We start from the raw sequence: 13,157 nt of genomic DNA, 5'->3' as shown, positions 1-13,157 counted from the left end.
AATGTGTGTATATAAATTAAATTTTTCTTCTCTTAATGCTGTATGGTAAGGTAACTTACTGTTTAATATTTACAGGTCTTTTTCTTTAAACATTTTTTACAGAGCATTTTTTGACTAAATTCTATGATAGCATCCTGGATGAAAGCAATCCCATAATGCATTGCGGCGTTTCTCAGTGGAAAAAAGTCCATCTAAGGTAGTGGATATTGTAAGAGAAATAAAAACAAGTATAATTTGTTATTTATTACCTATAAATATCATATATTCAATACCAAAACTGGTCATTAAAATTTAAATTAACATGCATTTTACTGTATGCAAATATGATTTTATCCAAAGCAACTTATATTAAGACTATAATTGAGTTCATGCATTCCCTGAGAATTGAATCCGTAACCTTGACGTTGTTAATGCAGTGCTCTGCTGTTGCTACAAGAAATAGTCGCATCTAATTACATCTAATGAAATATGTACTATTTTACTCTGTGTGTGTGTTTTTGTACTTATTAGATTTTCTCGTGTCTACCTTAGCAACATACTATTGTTGCAGCTGTTCAACAAATTCTATCCACCTTATTTTTCACGTAAGCGCAGTTGCCGCCATTTTCTAACTATAATGTGTCAGAATTCCGGTAAAGCACTTCCGCTAATAGTAATTGCATTGTGATTCTGTAATTTTACATTGACTGTGTAGATTTTACAAGCTAGTTAGCGTTTAATATGGACTACAGAAAGACTCGCGCACTTTGCACAGTTATAATAGCTGGTTCAAGCGTAAAAAAAAAAACCTGCAAGACATTTGTTTAGACCGTAATCCATGCACCAGAGCTGAATGCGGATGTGGGGCACCCTATGATTTCCACGCCCCTCAGAAGGGTAAAGCTGCTGCCTATGAAGAATGTTCATTCAGGTTCCATTTCAGTCAAGATATAACCTTAAAAGAAAGCTTGTCTATGTAGACAGTATACTAGGTTTTAGAACAAGACAAAATATTTTGTGGAAGATTCTCCATTGTATTTATACAGATTGCATGAGTGTCTTTGGGTAAGAGAAAAATTTCTGGTCTGAACCATGCAAGGGAAAATGAAGTGAGAGAACACTGTGGAGGGACAGAGGTGAAGAAATGATTTCTGCAGTAGTTCAGTGGACTCGGTGCTCTGTGAAGTGTGCAGGCCTCTGCTGAGTTCTGTCATCAATCACTTCTGAGAGAAAAAAAACCCTGACAGCTTTCCATTTTCCATCGTCCTTTGTCTCTCACCACATCATCTCTGAGTAAAACAATGTTGTGCATTAGTTTGTCCACCGAAAGAGTCCGCTGTGTTGATCCTCGGATGCATCGATATTGTAGTATCTGTTGTGGGATTGAACACTCATTGTCTGTGGGTGGATCATGAATATCTCTATTCACCACACCACACAATGTGATTCACTCGAGTAATATTCCCTTCAAATCACAGGCTGAACTAGGCATGGGGAATTTTCACAAATAGAAAGATTATGGTTGTGAATTGGATTCCACTTAACTTCAAATTCCTAATTATCCATAAGTGGATTCTTCAGGGCATTTTTGAAAAACAAAGCATGAACATAGTTTGAAAGATAGTCTGTATTGCTTTTATTACCCTCAGCAATAAAATCGAGTAATGAATTAAGTAGTCAGTGAAAAAAAAAAACAACAACTGTAAAACAATTTCCAAGCAACAAAACAAATGAAAACAATAGACAAATATAGAAACTAAGTAAACAAAGTGCTTGAGTTGTTAAATTGTAAATAGACAAGCTTATTTAAAATTATTATAATTGTATGTTTTGTGTATGATAGATAGATAGATAGATATTATATAGACATATTGATTGATTGATTGATTGATTGATTGATTGATTGATTGATTGATTGATTGATTCTGTCCAAAATATTTAAAAAGTCTCCTATGCTCAAGAAGATCAAAATTTGATCAATGTTCTCTATTTGAATATTTGTTAGAATGTAATAAGCTGAATTTGTAAGTTGAATTTTCAGCATCATTACATTCTTCAGTGTCACATGGTCCTTCAGAAATCATTGTAATCATTGTAATATATATACCAGTATATATATATATATATATATATATATATATATATATATATATATATTCAGAATAACAGCATTTATTTAAAAAAACAGAAATCTTATGTAACATTGTAAATTACTTTACTGCCACTTTTCATAATTGTAATGCACCCTTACTGAATAAAGGTATTCATTTCTTTCAAAAAATAGCCCAAACCTTTGTGTACTGTATATAGCCCTCAAATCTGAATGGTTGAATTCAGTGTTGTTAAAGTTGATGCCGTGACATGTCTGTCTTCTGTTAATCATGTTATGCATTAAGAACCATGTTGTAGTATATTCTAAAAAAAATATTCTCAATGTTTTTCCCCCAGCTGGCCACTGTGGCACTCCGGAAAGGATTGTGAATGGTCAGGTGATCGGTGAAAACTTCGGCTACAGGGATACAGTAGTTTACCAGTGCAATCCAGGTTTCCGGCTCATCGGTTCCTCTGTGCGCATCTGCCAGCAGGATCACAACTGGTCCGGGCTGCTGCCGTCCTGTGTGTGTGAGTTCTCTCCACAGCACATGAGTGATACGAGTCGGGGGAAGTTTGGTTTGCATCCAAGAGGATTAGTTTGACATGTAATGCAGGCAAACCCTCTATTCAGCCCATGACAGGCATCAAACACAAATCCTGACGTTACCAATGAAACACTTGATGAGGGAAAACACCAACACCACCTGATTTTGTGTGGGTGATTTGGATGTATGTCTTGTTTTATTTGTGATTGCTGGAACGCAAAGCTGCTTAGATAAATGCTTATATACAAGTTGCATTTTAATTTTTCTTGTCAAGCATTGGAGATTCACATTCTACACGGAAATATGCCAGTATGCAAAAGGAAGGACACAACTGACTGAATTGTCCTTTAGAACCTTTTGATCTAGAACATGTTTGAAATTAGAACACAATTATAAAGGGTGATTTTATAAGAATTTCTTATAAACATACAATTTTCAAATTGTATTTATTCATTCATTTTTTTTTCTTTTCTTTTTTTTATTATTATTATTTTGAGTGAGTGTCAAAGGAAAATTAAAAAAAGAGACTTTTTATTTGTTTCACCCTTTTGGGGGTTTCCTACATGATTCCCAAACTTCTATTTGTGAATTTTGAAGCAGTGTTTCCAGTGCCATGGCCAAAGAATATATTAACCCGAATAGCGAATATGAATTTGCTGTATGAACTGACAAGAAAACGTGACCGCTTACTCTTTTGAACATTTTCTTCAGTGAATAAGCATACAGTGTGAGCAGGGTAGTCTGATTGAGTCAATTCTTTGTAGTGAATCAAAGACATACAACACGTGCAGTGTGGTCCAGTTCACAAACAAACAACTCTTTTGAGTAGTTCTTTTTAGTGAATGAAAAGTATGCAGTGTGAAAAGTACAGTCCAATTCACAATCAACTGACTTCTTAAACGGTTCTTTTTAGTACATAAATAAAAATAATGCAATGCAAGCAGTGCAGTTTTACAAATGATAAATTACTCTTTTGAATGGTTCTTTTTAGTAAATCAAAGACTTACAGCATTCCAGTTTACAAACCCGATTCCAAAAAAGTTAGGACACTGTACAAATTGTAAATAAAAACAGAATGCAATGATGTGGAAGATTCAAATTTCAATATTTTATTCAGAATACAACATAGATGACATATCAAATGTTTAAACTGAGAAAATGTATCATTTTAATGGAAAAATAAGTTGATTTTAAATTTCATGGCATCAACACATTTTAAAAAAGTTGGGACAAGGCCATGTTTACCACTGTGTGGCATCCCCTCTTCTTTTTATAACAGTCTGCAATGTCTTGGGACTGAGGAGACAAGTTGCTCAACTGTCTTAGGTCTTCTTTGTCGCATCTTCCTCTTTATGATGCGCCAAATGTTTTCTATGGGTGAAAGATCTGGACTGCAGGCTGGCCATTTCAGTACCCGGATCCTTCTTCTACGCAGCCATGATGTTGTAATTGATGCAGTATGTGGTCTGGTGTTGTCATGTTGGAAAATAAGAGGTCTTCCCTGGAAGAGACGACGTCTGGACGGGAGCATATGTTGTTCTAGAACTTGGATATACCTTTCAGCATTGATGGTGCCTTTCCAGATGTGTAAGCTGCCCATGCCACACGCACTCATGAAACCCCATACATCAGAGATGCAGGCTTCTGAACTGAGCGCTGATAACAACTTGGGTTGTCCTTGTCCTCTTTAGTCCGGATGACATGGCGTCCCAGTTTTCCAAAAAGAACTTCAAATTTTGATTCATTTGACCACAGAACAGTTTTCCACTTTGTCACAGTCCATTTTAAATGAGCCTTGGCCCAGGGAAAACGCCTGTGCTTCTGGATTATGTTTAGATATGGCTTCTTTTTTGACCTATAGAGTTTTAGCCAGCAACGGCAAATGGCACGGTGGATTTGTGTTCACAGACAATGTTTTCTGGAAGTATTCCTGAGCCCATGTTGTGATTTCCATTACAGTAGCATTCCTGTGTGTGATGCAGTGCCGTCTAAGGGCCCGAAGATCAAGGGCATCCAGTATGGTTGTCCGGACTTGACCCTTATGCACAGAGATTGTTCCAGATTCTCTGAACCTTTGGATGATATTATGCATTGTAGATGATGATAACTTCAAACTGATATTGCTCCACTTTTTTTTTTTCCCGCAGCATTGGGGGAATTGGTGATCCTCTGCCCATCTTGACTTCTGAGAGACACTGCCACTCTGAGAGGCTCTTTTTATACCCAATCATGTTGCCAATTGACCTAATAAGTTGCAAATTGGTCCTCCAGCTTTTCCTTATATGTACATTTAACTTTTCCGGCCTCTTATTGCTACCTGTCCCAACTTTTGAATGTGTAGCTCTCATGAAATCCAAAGTGAGCCAATATTTGGCATGACATTTCAAAATGTCTCACTTTCAACATTTAATATGTTATCTATATTCTATTGTGAATAAAATATATGTTTATGAGATTAGTAAAATATTACATTCCTTTTTTACTCACAATTGTCCCAACTTCTTTTGGAATCGGGTTTGTAGTCCAATTCAAACGACTCTTATGAGTGGTTCTTTTTAGTGAATCAAAAGCATGCAGCGTAAACATTGCAGCCTAGTGCACAAACAAATGATTCTTATGAACCAGCTCTTTTGAATGAATCAGTTCAATAGACACACACAAATTCACTTTATGACTGGTTTAAATCAGTATGACGAATCCTTGATTGAATGAACTCACTGAATTATTCTATTGACTTATTTACTGGTTTCAGTGATATCTTCAAATGAAAAAAAAAATATGTACTTCAGCTTCATGAAAGTTAATCAATATGACTGATTGTTCATATGACGGCTGGATTTAAAGATAAGCACTTTATCTAGATTTATTTATTTTTTTACGAAAAAGCATTATAATACGCTAAAAATCATTTTTCAAAGTTGTAAATAAAATGTTGCAGTTTAACAAAAAATACGATTTCAGCTTTTCTACTTTCAAAACTAAGCAGCAATTTCTGAGTGAAAATTGTAGTAATTCAATATAGTATTATTAAAGCTTGAGCTGGTGTATTCAAACTTTTTACTGGAAGGTAACAGTCATTTTCCTCCTTTGTGTTGCAGCCGTTAGCTGCGGTCATCCGGGCAGCCCTATCTACGGCCGCACTGTTGGCGACGGCTTCAACTTGAACGACGTGGTGACCTTCTTCTGTAATAACGGCTACATTCTGGAAGGCCCGTCTCAAGCGCAGTGCCAGGCGGACCGCCAATGGAGCCAGCAGCCGCCCACATGCCGAGGTTTGGACCAAATGACTTCTTTTCTCATTATAGGGAAATTTAAGTACTGTGGCGCTGATGGAAATGACTTTCAGGCTGCCACAGTTAAAAAAGGAATGACCAATTTCAGCTCGGAGAGCCCTCTGGCCCTCTTTTCAGCCAACAGTAACTCATTCAGTCATGGTCTGAATAGCAACAGATTAGCCCTGCAAATCAAAAGATAAGATGTATGTTTTGAATCTAATCTCTGCTTTGTTAGTGGCGTAATTATGAGTGTCTCAGAGGATCCTCTGTAGTGCTTGATTCTGACAACAGAATGGATGAAGTGATCAGCAGTGATGTTGGCTTGATTACATGACTGGAATTTGGTTTTGTAGAATAATTACAGTCATGCCCAAAAATATTGGCACCCTTGGTAAATATGATCAAATAAGGCTGTGAAAATTCATCTGCATTGTTAATCCTTTTGAATTTTTATTTTAAAAAAAAATCACAAAAATGTATCCTTTTATTGAATAATAAGAATTTAAAATGGGGGGAAATATCCTTATAAAAAAAGGTTGTTCTAAAATACTCGTTGGACACAAATATTGGCACCCCTAGAAATTCTTATGAGTAAAATATCTCTGAAGTATATTCCCATTCATATTCACAATTTTGAGCACTTCAGCGTGATTATAAACATGAAATTATCGAGCCATGGCTTCCTGTTTCACAGAAATATAAAGAGGAGAGAAAACAAAGCCCAAATTCCCTTAATCATCCATCAAAATGGGAAAAAACAAAGAATATATTTCTGATGTGCAGCAAAATATAATTGACCTTCACAAATTAGTGAAGTGGCTTTAAGAAAAGAGCTAGAGCAGTGAAAATTCCCATTTCCACCATCAGGGCAATAATTAAGAATTTCCAATCAACAGAAGATGTTACAAAACTGCCTGGAAGAGGACGTGTGTCTATATCGTCCTAATGTGTGGTGAGAAGGGTCACAGCTGGAGAATTGCAGTAAATAGTTGAGTCTCGAGTTCAGAAAACCTTAAAATTAAAAAAATATATTAGAACATAAATTACATCATGTTGTTTTGTTTGGTTTGGTTTAAAGTTATATTATCTTATTTAATTAAAAAACTCCAGCATATTCAGTTATCAGCCATGACTGGAACTTCAAATGGGACTGGCTTCTATGATCAGATGAAACTAAAAAATTAGCTGTTTAGCAGCGAACACTCAAGATGGGTTTGGTGAACACAGAGATAAAAAATACCCCATGTGTACAATGAAATATACTGCTGTATTTTTGATGTTGTGGGCCTATATTTCTGCTGGAGGTCCTGGACATCTTGTTTAGATACATGGCATCATGGATTCTATCAAATAGCAACAGATAAAAAATCAGTAAGTGACTGAATCTTATAATGGGCCATGTTTGGATCTTCCAACCGTACAATAACCCAAACACAAACCTCAAAAACAACACAGAAATTGGTCACTGAGCACAAAACCAAGCTTCTGCTATAGCCATTCCAGTCCTCTGACCTGAACCCTACAGAAAATGAGAGGAGTGAAGAGAAGAGGAGAAGCACCAGCATGGAGCTGGGAATCTAAAGGGTCTGGAGTGATTCTGGATGAAGGAATGGTCTCTGATCTCTTGTCAGGTGTTCTCTAACCTCATCAGGCATTATAGGAGAACATTTAGACCTGTTAAACTGGCCAATGGAGTTTTCAAAAAGTATTGAATAAAAGGGCGCCGTTAATTGTGGCCAATGTGTATTATAGAAAAACATTTATTTCATAAGGATATTTCCCCCCATTTTAAATTCTTATTATCCAATGAAAGGATACATTTTTGTGAATTTTTTAAATAAAAGATCAAAAGGATTAACAATGCAGATAAATTTTCACAGCCTTCTTTGATCATATTTACCAAGGGTGCCAATATTTTTGGGCATGACTGTATGAACAAATAAGTGGTTTTGTCTCACCATATGGTTGAACAAACTAAGTGTAATGCTGTATTTTTTTTTACTTTTTTTTTTTTTTTTTTTTTTGTGCTTTTTTTTTGTTATTGTAGTTAAATTTTTATGTCCATTATTTTTTTTTTTTATTTAAACAGTTGTAACTTTACCTTTAACCTCCAGCATGACATTTTAAACTCTGTAAAATAATCATAAAAGTAGTTTAATAGTTTATTTAATAATTTTTTGACATTTTGAATCCTGATGTTATACAGTACAAAGCTTTGTGTGTAGAAACCACTGAAAAGAGCTGTTATCGACTGAAAATCTTCCAGACAGTTGTGTGGTATTCTGTGGCAGATCGAGACACCAAAGAAATGTCAATGTCTTCAGACTTGGTAGAGAATACGTGGAAGCACAAAGAAAAGTGTATTCGTGAAATGTTTATACTTCATACTGGAAATTAGTAACTCCAAAAACACTTGTTCTCAAAATGTTATACAGGTTTCAGAAAAATTATAAAAGCTTTCAGACTCACCAAGTGCTTTTCAAGGTTCCAGCCAATTGCTAAAACCTCTTCAAATGTGAGGAATGCTCGAAAGGTCCTACAGGTTCAACTTTTAAAGAGATATTCTGAAACACCAAGTCTGAATCCTCAGAGATACTCTTTTTCTTTTTTACACAATGTGAAAGAGTATTTAATAAAAATAAATAAAAAATACAAACATACATACATACAATGTAGCCAAAAGAGTGTGTGTGATATATAGTGTAGTTTAACTAGTTGACTAATACTGTCATTTATTTTAGGTTAGCTTTTGAAAAAAAAATCCAGATTTAAAATGTAAATGTTCATTATTTTAATCACATTTTCTTCAGCACCATCATGACTTTTTAAACAAGCATAACATAAACTTAACATAACTGTAAAAGTATTTTTAAAGTAGTCCAAATTATTTGTTTATATGTTTATATTATATTTACTTTGATTATAGGTTAATTACAGGTGTGGGTGTGTGTGTGGGTGTGGGTGTGGGTGTGTTTAAGTGTTCCTGTAGCTCAAGTGGTAGAGCATTGTGTTAACAAGCGCAAGGTTGGGGGTTCGATTCCCCGGGAACACATGACAGGTAAAAATTGATAGCCTGAATGCACTGTAAGTCGCTTTGGATAAAAGCGTCTGCTAAATGCATAAGTTTAATTTTAATTTAATTTTAAATCATAAAAAACTAGGGCTGCCCCCTAATAGTCCACTAATCATTAGTTGACCAGAAGAGGTCGACCAAAATTTTATAAGTCGCTTAGTCACAGAAAAAAAAAAAATCCACAGGCGAAGTCACACAGTCCCTAACTAACAGATCGTCTAGTCTATGGTAAAACAATACATCAGGCAGGACATCCAAATACTCGACTATCATTCATCAACCTCAAATATGGCTTATCATCTGAAATATGTAAGTATTAGCAACTTAACATGGCTGCTCAATCTAATGTTTACCTAGAGAAATGTGCGCTGTAGTGTCTGTGCAGAGTGTGGAAGCTGAACAGTAGCTCACTGCAGGACAGATGGAGGTGCCGGTGTGCTCATTTACTATAGGCTGCTCCCTCATTCTTGGTCATACAGATAAGAGTAATACATCTTTTGAATCTGTAAGGACTCTACATTTATTTGTGTGCACTCACAACAAAAAACAAATCACACTTTTGTGAAATAATGAAAGCAAACAGGATGCGCTTTCTGTCGTCTCGGTCTCTTTGAACTGTAGCGCAAAACCCAGTGTATATCTTTACCTTACAGACATAAAAAATATATCTATAGAGAGTTAAAATGTCTAATTTCAAATGAACCAATTCAAATGGAAAACAAATATTCTCAGATTATGTAATCCTTATGAAACCTGCATACAGGTGCATTACTACTGCGGAGATGACGAGTCAGTGTCGCCGAGTTTATCTCTTAAACTGAGAACAAAGAAAGCACTAGTTTATCAAAATATTAAAATGTTAATGCAGTCTCCTTACAGTTTTTCCCTGACACATTCATAATCATTACTTCCGCGGTGCACTGTGGCAAGCTTTATGCTTGTGCTTGAGTGCTTATTAGGCTTTGAGGCAATTAAAGGCTCATAATAATGATTTAAAAGGTTTATTATTAAACGTGCGATTAGTCGACTAACGCTTAAAATGAACGACTACTAATTGACCAGAAAGATCCTTAGTCGAGAACAGCACTATAAAAAAAAAACATATTTTTATTTATTTTTATCATTTTTATATGATGTGTATACAATATTTTTTTATTATTTGTTTTTATGTCATTTTACATAATATTGTTAAATAAATAATTATATAAGCAAAATATAATCAGACGCATCTCCATTAGTGTTTAGATTATAATTGTCTATTTTGTATTTGATTTATGAATTAATGAATTACTGAAAAAATTGTAACATATTATACAGTGAATCTGTTTTTTTTTTTTGGCCATCTGCTTTCTTCAGTTGTCAACTGCACGGATCCTGGTATACCAGCCAACTCAATCAGGAAGAGCAAAATTGAGTACGGGAACTTCACTTTCGGAACAGTGGTGTCCTACGACTGCAATCCCGGCTATTACCTCTTTGGGTCATCGGTCCTGACCTGCCAGCCAGTGGGTTACTGGGACAAGCCATTACCAGAATGCCTGGGTATGTCTGTGTGGGTTCTCTCCCAACACTTTATTTCTCATTATTTTGACTCTTTATCATTGACAATCTTTGAACTCTTTCCGTCAGAGAGGCCGAGGGAAAATGTCACAGGTTAGCCAGCATGCAGTGGAGTGCAGCGTTGGGTTCAAAGAGCTCTTATGATAAAGTCTTTACTGTCTGTATAAAAGCCTTCAAAGTTTTCCAGCAGCACAGACACATTGAGTTTCCGCAGCGGACACAGTGAATTTACCGCACCTTTCCTACAGTTTGCCAAAGCAAGGAGTATTAAGGTCGAGAGCAAGCAGAGCGAAAGCTCGGAGTGCACATTCATTAGAGAGACGTGTTCATTTGCCTGTGCGATAGTAATTGCCTCCTGCTCTCGCTTTCCATCTCTGTCCCTGTAATTGCTTCAAACCTGAATTTGACTGTTTCGTGTCGGTTTCCACCACGCTATTTACACCGTGAAGGAAAGGCAGCAATCCTGCCAGCTATCTATTAGTCTTGTTTTTCTCTCAAGTGTACACAAGGTAATTCTGCACTTTACTTAGCCGACAGAGGCTACTTGCTGCTCTTAGACTGGGAATTTTAATAAGCAGCCTCTTTTCCCCCCTCAGCCTTTCAGCCTGATGAATATTATGAAAATTTTAACATCCTTGGTTTTATTCAGGTGCATTTCCAATTCAAAAGAAAGCAAACATCAAAAACAGGCCTGAAAAGAAGCTTAGCTAAATTGAATTGAAGAGCTTATGTGTGTTTCTTCAGCAGCGCACGAGAGATGAATTAATGCTGCTGGGATGTGAACGACTGCACACTACACAAATCAACTACTGCTGGCTTTTTCTCAACAATTAGACTGAATGAAATAGTGAAATAAAATTTCACTCTGAAATTTTAATTGGCATTATTGTGCTCTTTTACATGCAAGGACTGTCTGTTAAGCTCCAGAAATGCCCAAAACCATTACAAAAGAGTTAAAAATGCAATCCATTTGACTAATGTGATTTATTTTTGTCTTCTGAAGCCATGTGATGAAAAGACAAAAATTTAAATGGATTATTTGCAAATATTTCCCTCCTGGAAGAGATTTATTTAGAGGAGAAAACAAGACTTCCGCTAAACATTTTGATTCTACATGGCATAAATTTGTTCGAAAAGATGTTTCCTCTTATTAGGAAAAAATATAAAAATATACACAGATATATAACATTTATATATGAGAAAATATACTTTATATAAAATAGTTTTTTTGTGGATTTTTTGGTTGATATTCTGTCTCTATACAGTACGTTAAAATAAACCTACCATAAAAATTACAGACCCTTAATTTTTTTGTAAGTGGGTTAACTTATATTTTATAGTTTTTTTGTGTATTTTTTAGTATGTCCAATGTATTACACAGAGAAATAAACAGGCTAAATAAGTTCTAAATATCACAGTCCTCAAAATAAATAAATAAATAAATAAATAAATAAATAGAATTATGCATGATAATTTGAGATTGCTGTCACGAGTGCCTACTGCGCTGGAGCGAGGAGACACGGAGAAGTAGGAGATTTCAATAATCACAGAACTTTATTGAACAGAACACCAGGAAAGCACACGTAGCACTGGGGTGAGACGAACAATACCGGATGGGAAACGAGGGGCAGAACACACTTTAAATACACTGAAACTAATTGGCCACACTTGGGAACAATGGAACAGAACACCTGGAACAAATGATAACACAATCAGGACAGGAACAGGAAGACCAAATAAGGAATTAAACAAAACATTGAGCACGTGGGGTAAGGAAACACACACAGATATGGACAGAGTTTGACATTAGCAGGCGAGTCCAGTAGTAATTGTCTTGTTGTTGCAGACAGTTTATTGTTGAAGGTGGTGAAGTTATTCAAAAGCAGTGTTTTAAAGGGGCCGAGTTTAGAGATGTGTTCTTTGTGATCTTATAAATATTGCATTGTACAAAGTCCTTTTTCACTTTGCTAAAATTCACCCACGCAGCTCTTGTTTTTCGTGGCATCCTCTGAGAGGGTTAGAGCCAGGCCCACACAGAATCTGTGCCTGCAGACCTTCACAGAGAGCTGCACATTTCAGCAGATTTTCAAACGCCAATCATTTACAAAGTCTAAATAAGTCAGCTTTCATTGTCATTCAATCGTGTTTGTTATATAATGTTATATTATTAAATCTACTGTATACTCTCTGCATTCTTACCATGTTGTCCTAAAAATCAAAGCTTAAAGAAAAGCAAAGCAAATATCTGGATAAAGTAAGTAGCCTCTGCTGACTGTTGGCTGCTGTTGTTCTCCTGCAGAGGTGGACTGTGGTCACCCTGGATCTCCTCCTCATGCGGTGGTGATGGGCGATAAATTCACCTTCGGCTCTACAGTTCACTACAGGTGTTTGGAAGACCGAGCTTTGATTGGTGAATCCACCCGCACCTGCCAGCTGAACGGCCAATGGAGCGGCTCCCAGCCTCACTGCTCAGGTGAGTGTAGTGAAACGAACTATAAGAAATGGCAGAATTCTTTCATCTATCTATCTATCTATCTATCTATCTATCTATCTATCTATCTATCTATCTATCTATTGTTGTTGTTGATGTTGTTTCTATTGTTTTTTAAATTAAATCAAATTAAATTAAAT

General features: G+C 35.9%; 1 protein-coding gene across 1 annotated transcript in view; it reads left to right on the top strand.

The window, feature by feature from the left end:
* LOC109105484 (CUB and sushi domain-containing protein 3-like) overlaps nucleotides 1-13,157 on the top strand; it is a 242,628-nt gene that overhangs the window by 186,437 nt on the left and 43,034 nt on the right. Inside the window, 4 exon segments of the mRNA XM_042741717.1 lie at nucleotides 2,428-2,601; nucleotides 5,717-5,890; nucleotides 10,323-10,508; nucleotides 12,826-12,999. Of these exon segments, the coding sequence (XP_042597651.1) occupies nucleotides 2,428-2,601; nucleotides 5,717-5,890; nucleotides 10,323-10,508; nucleotides 12,826-12,999 (708 nt within the window).

This window comes from Cyprinus carpio, chromosome B16 (assembly GCF_018340385.1).
Source record: "Cyprinus carpio isolate SPL01 chromosome B16, ASM1834038v1, whole genome shotgun sequence".
Classification (NCBI taxonomy): domain Eukaryota; kingdom Metazoa; phylum Chordata; class Actinopteri; order Cypriniformes; family Cyprinidae; genus Cyprinus; species Cyprinus carpio.
The sequence above is the reverse complement of the archived record's forward strand: the minus strand, read 5'-3'. Positions and strand labels throughout refer to the sequence as shown.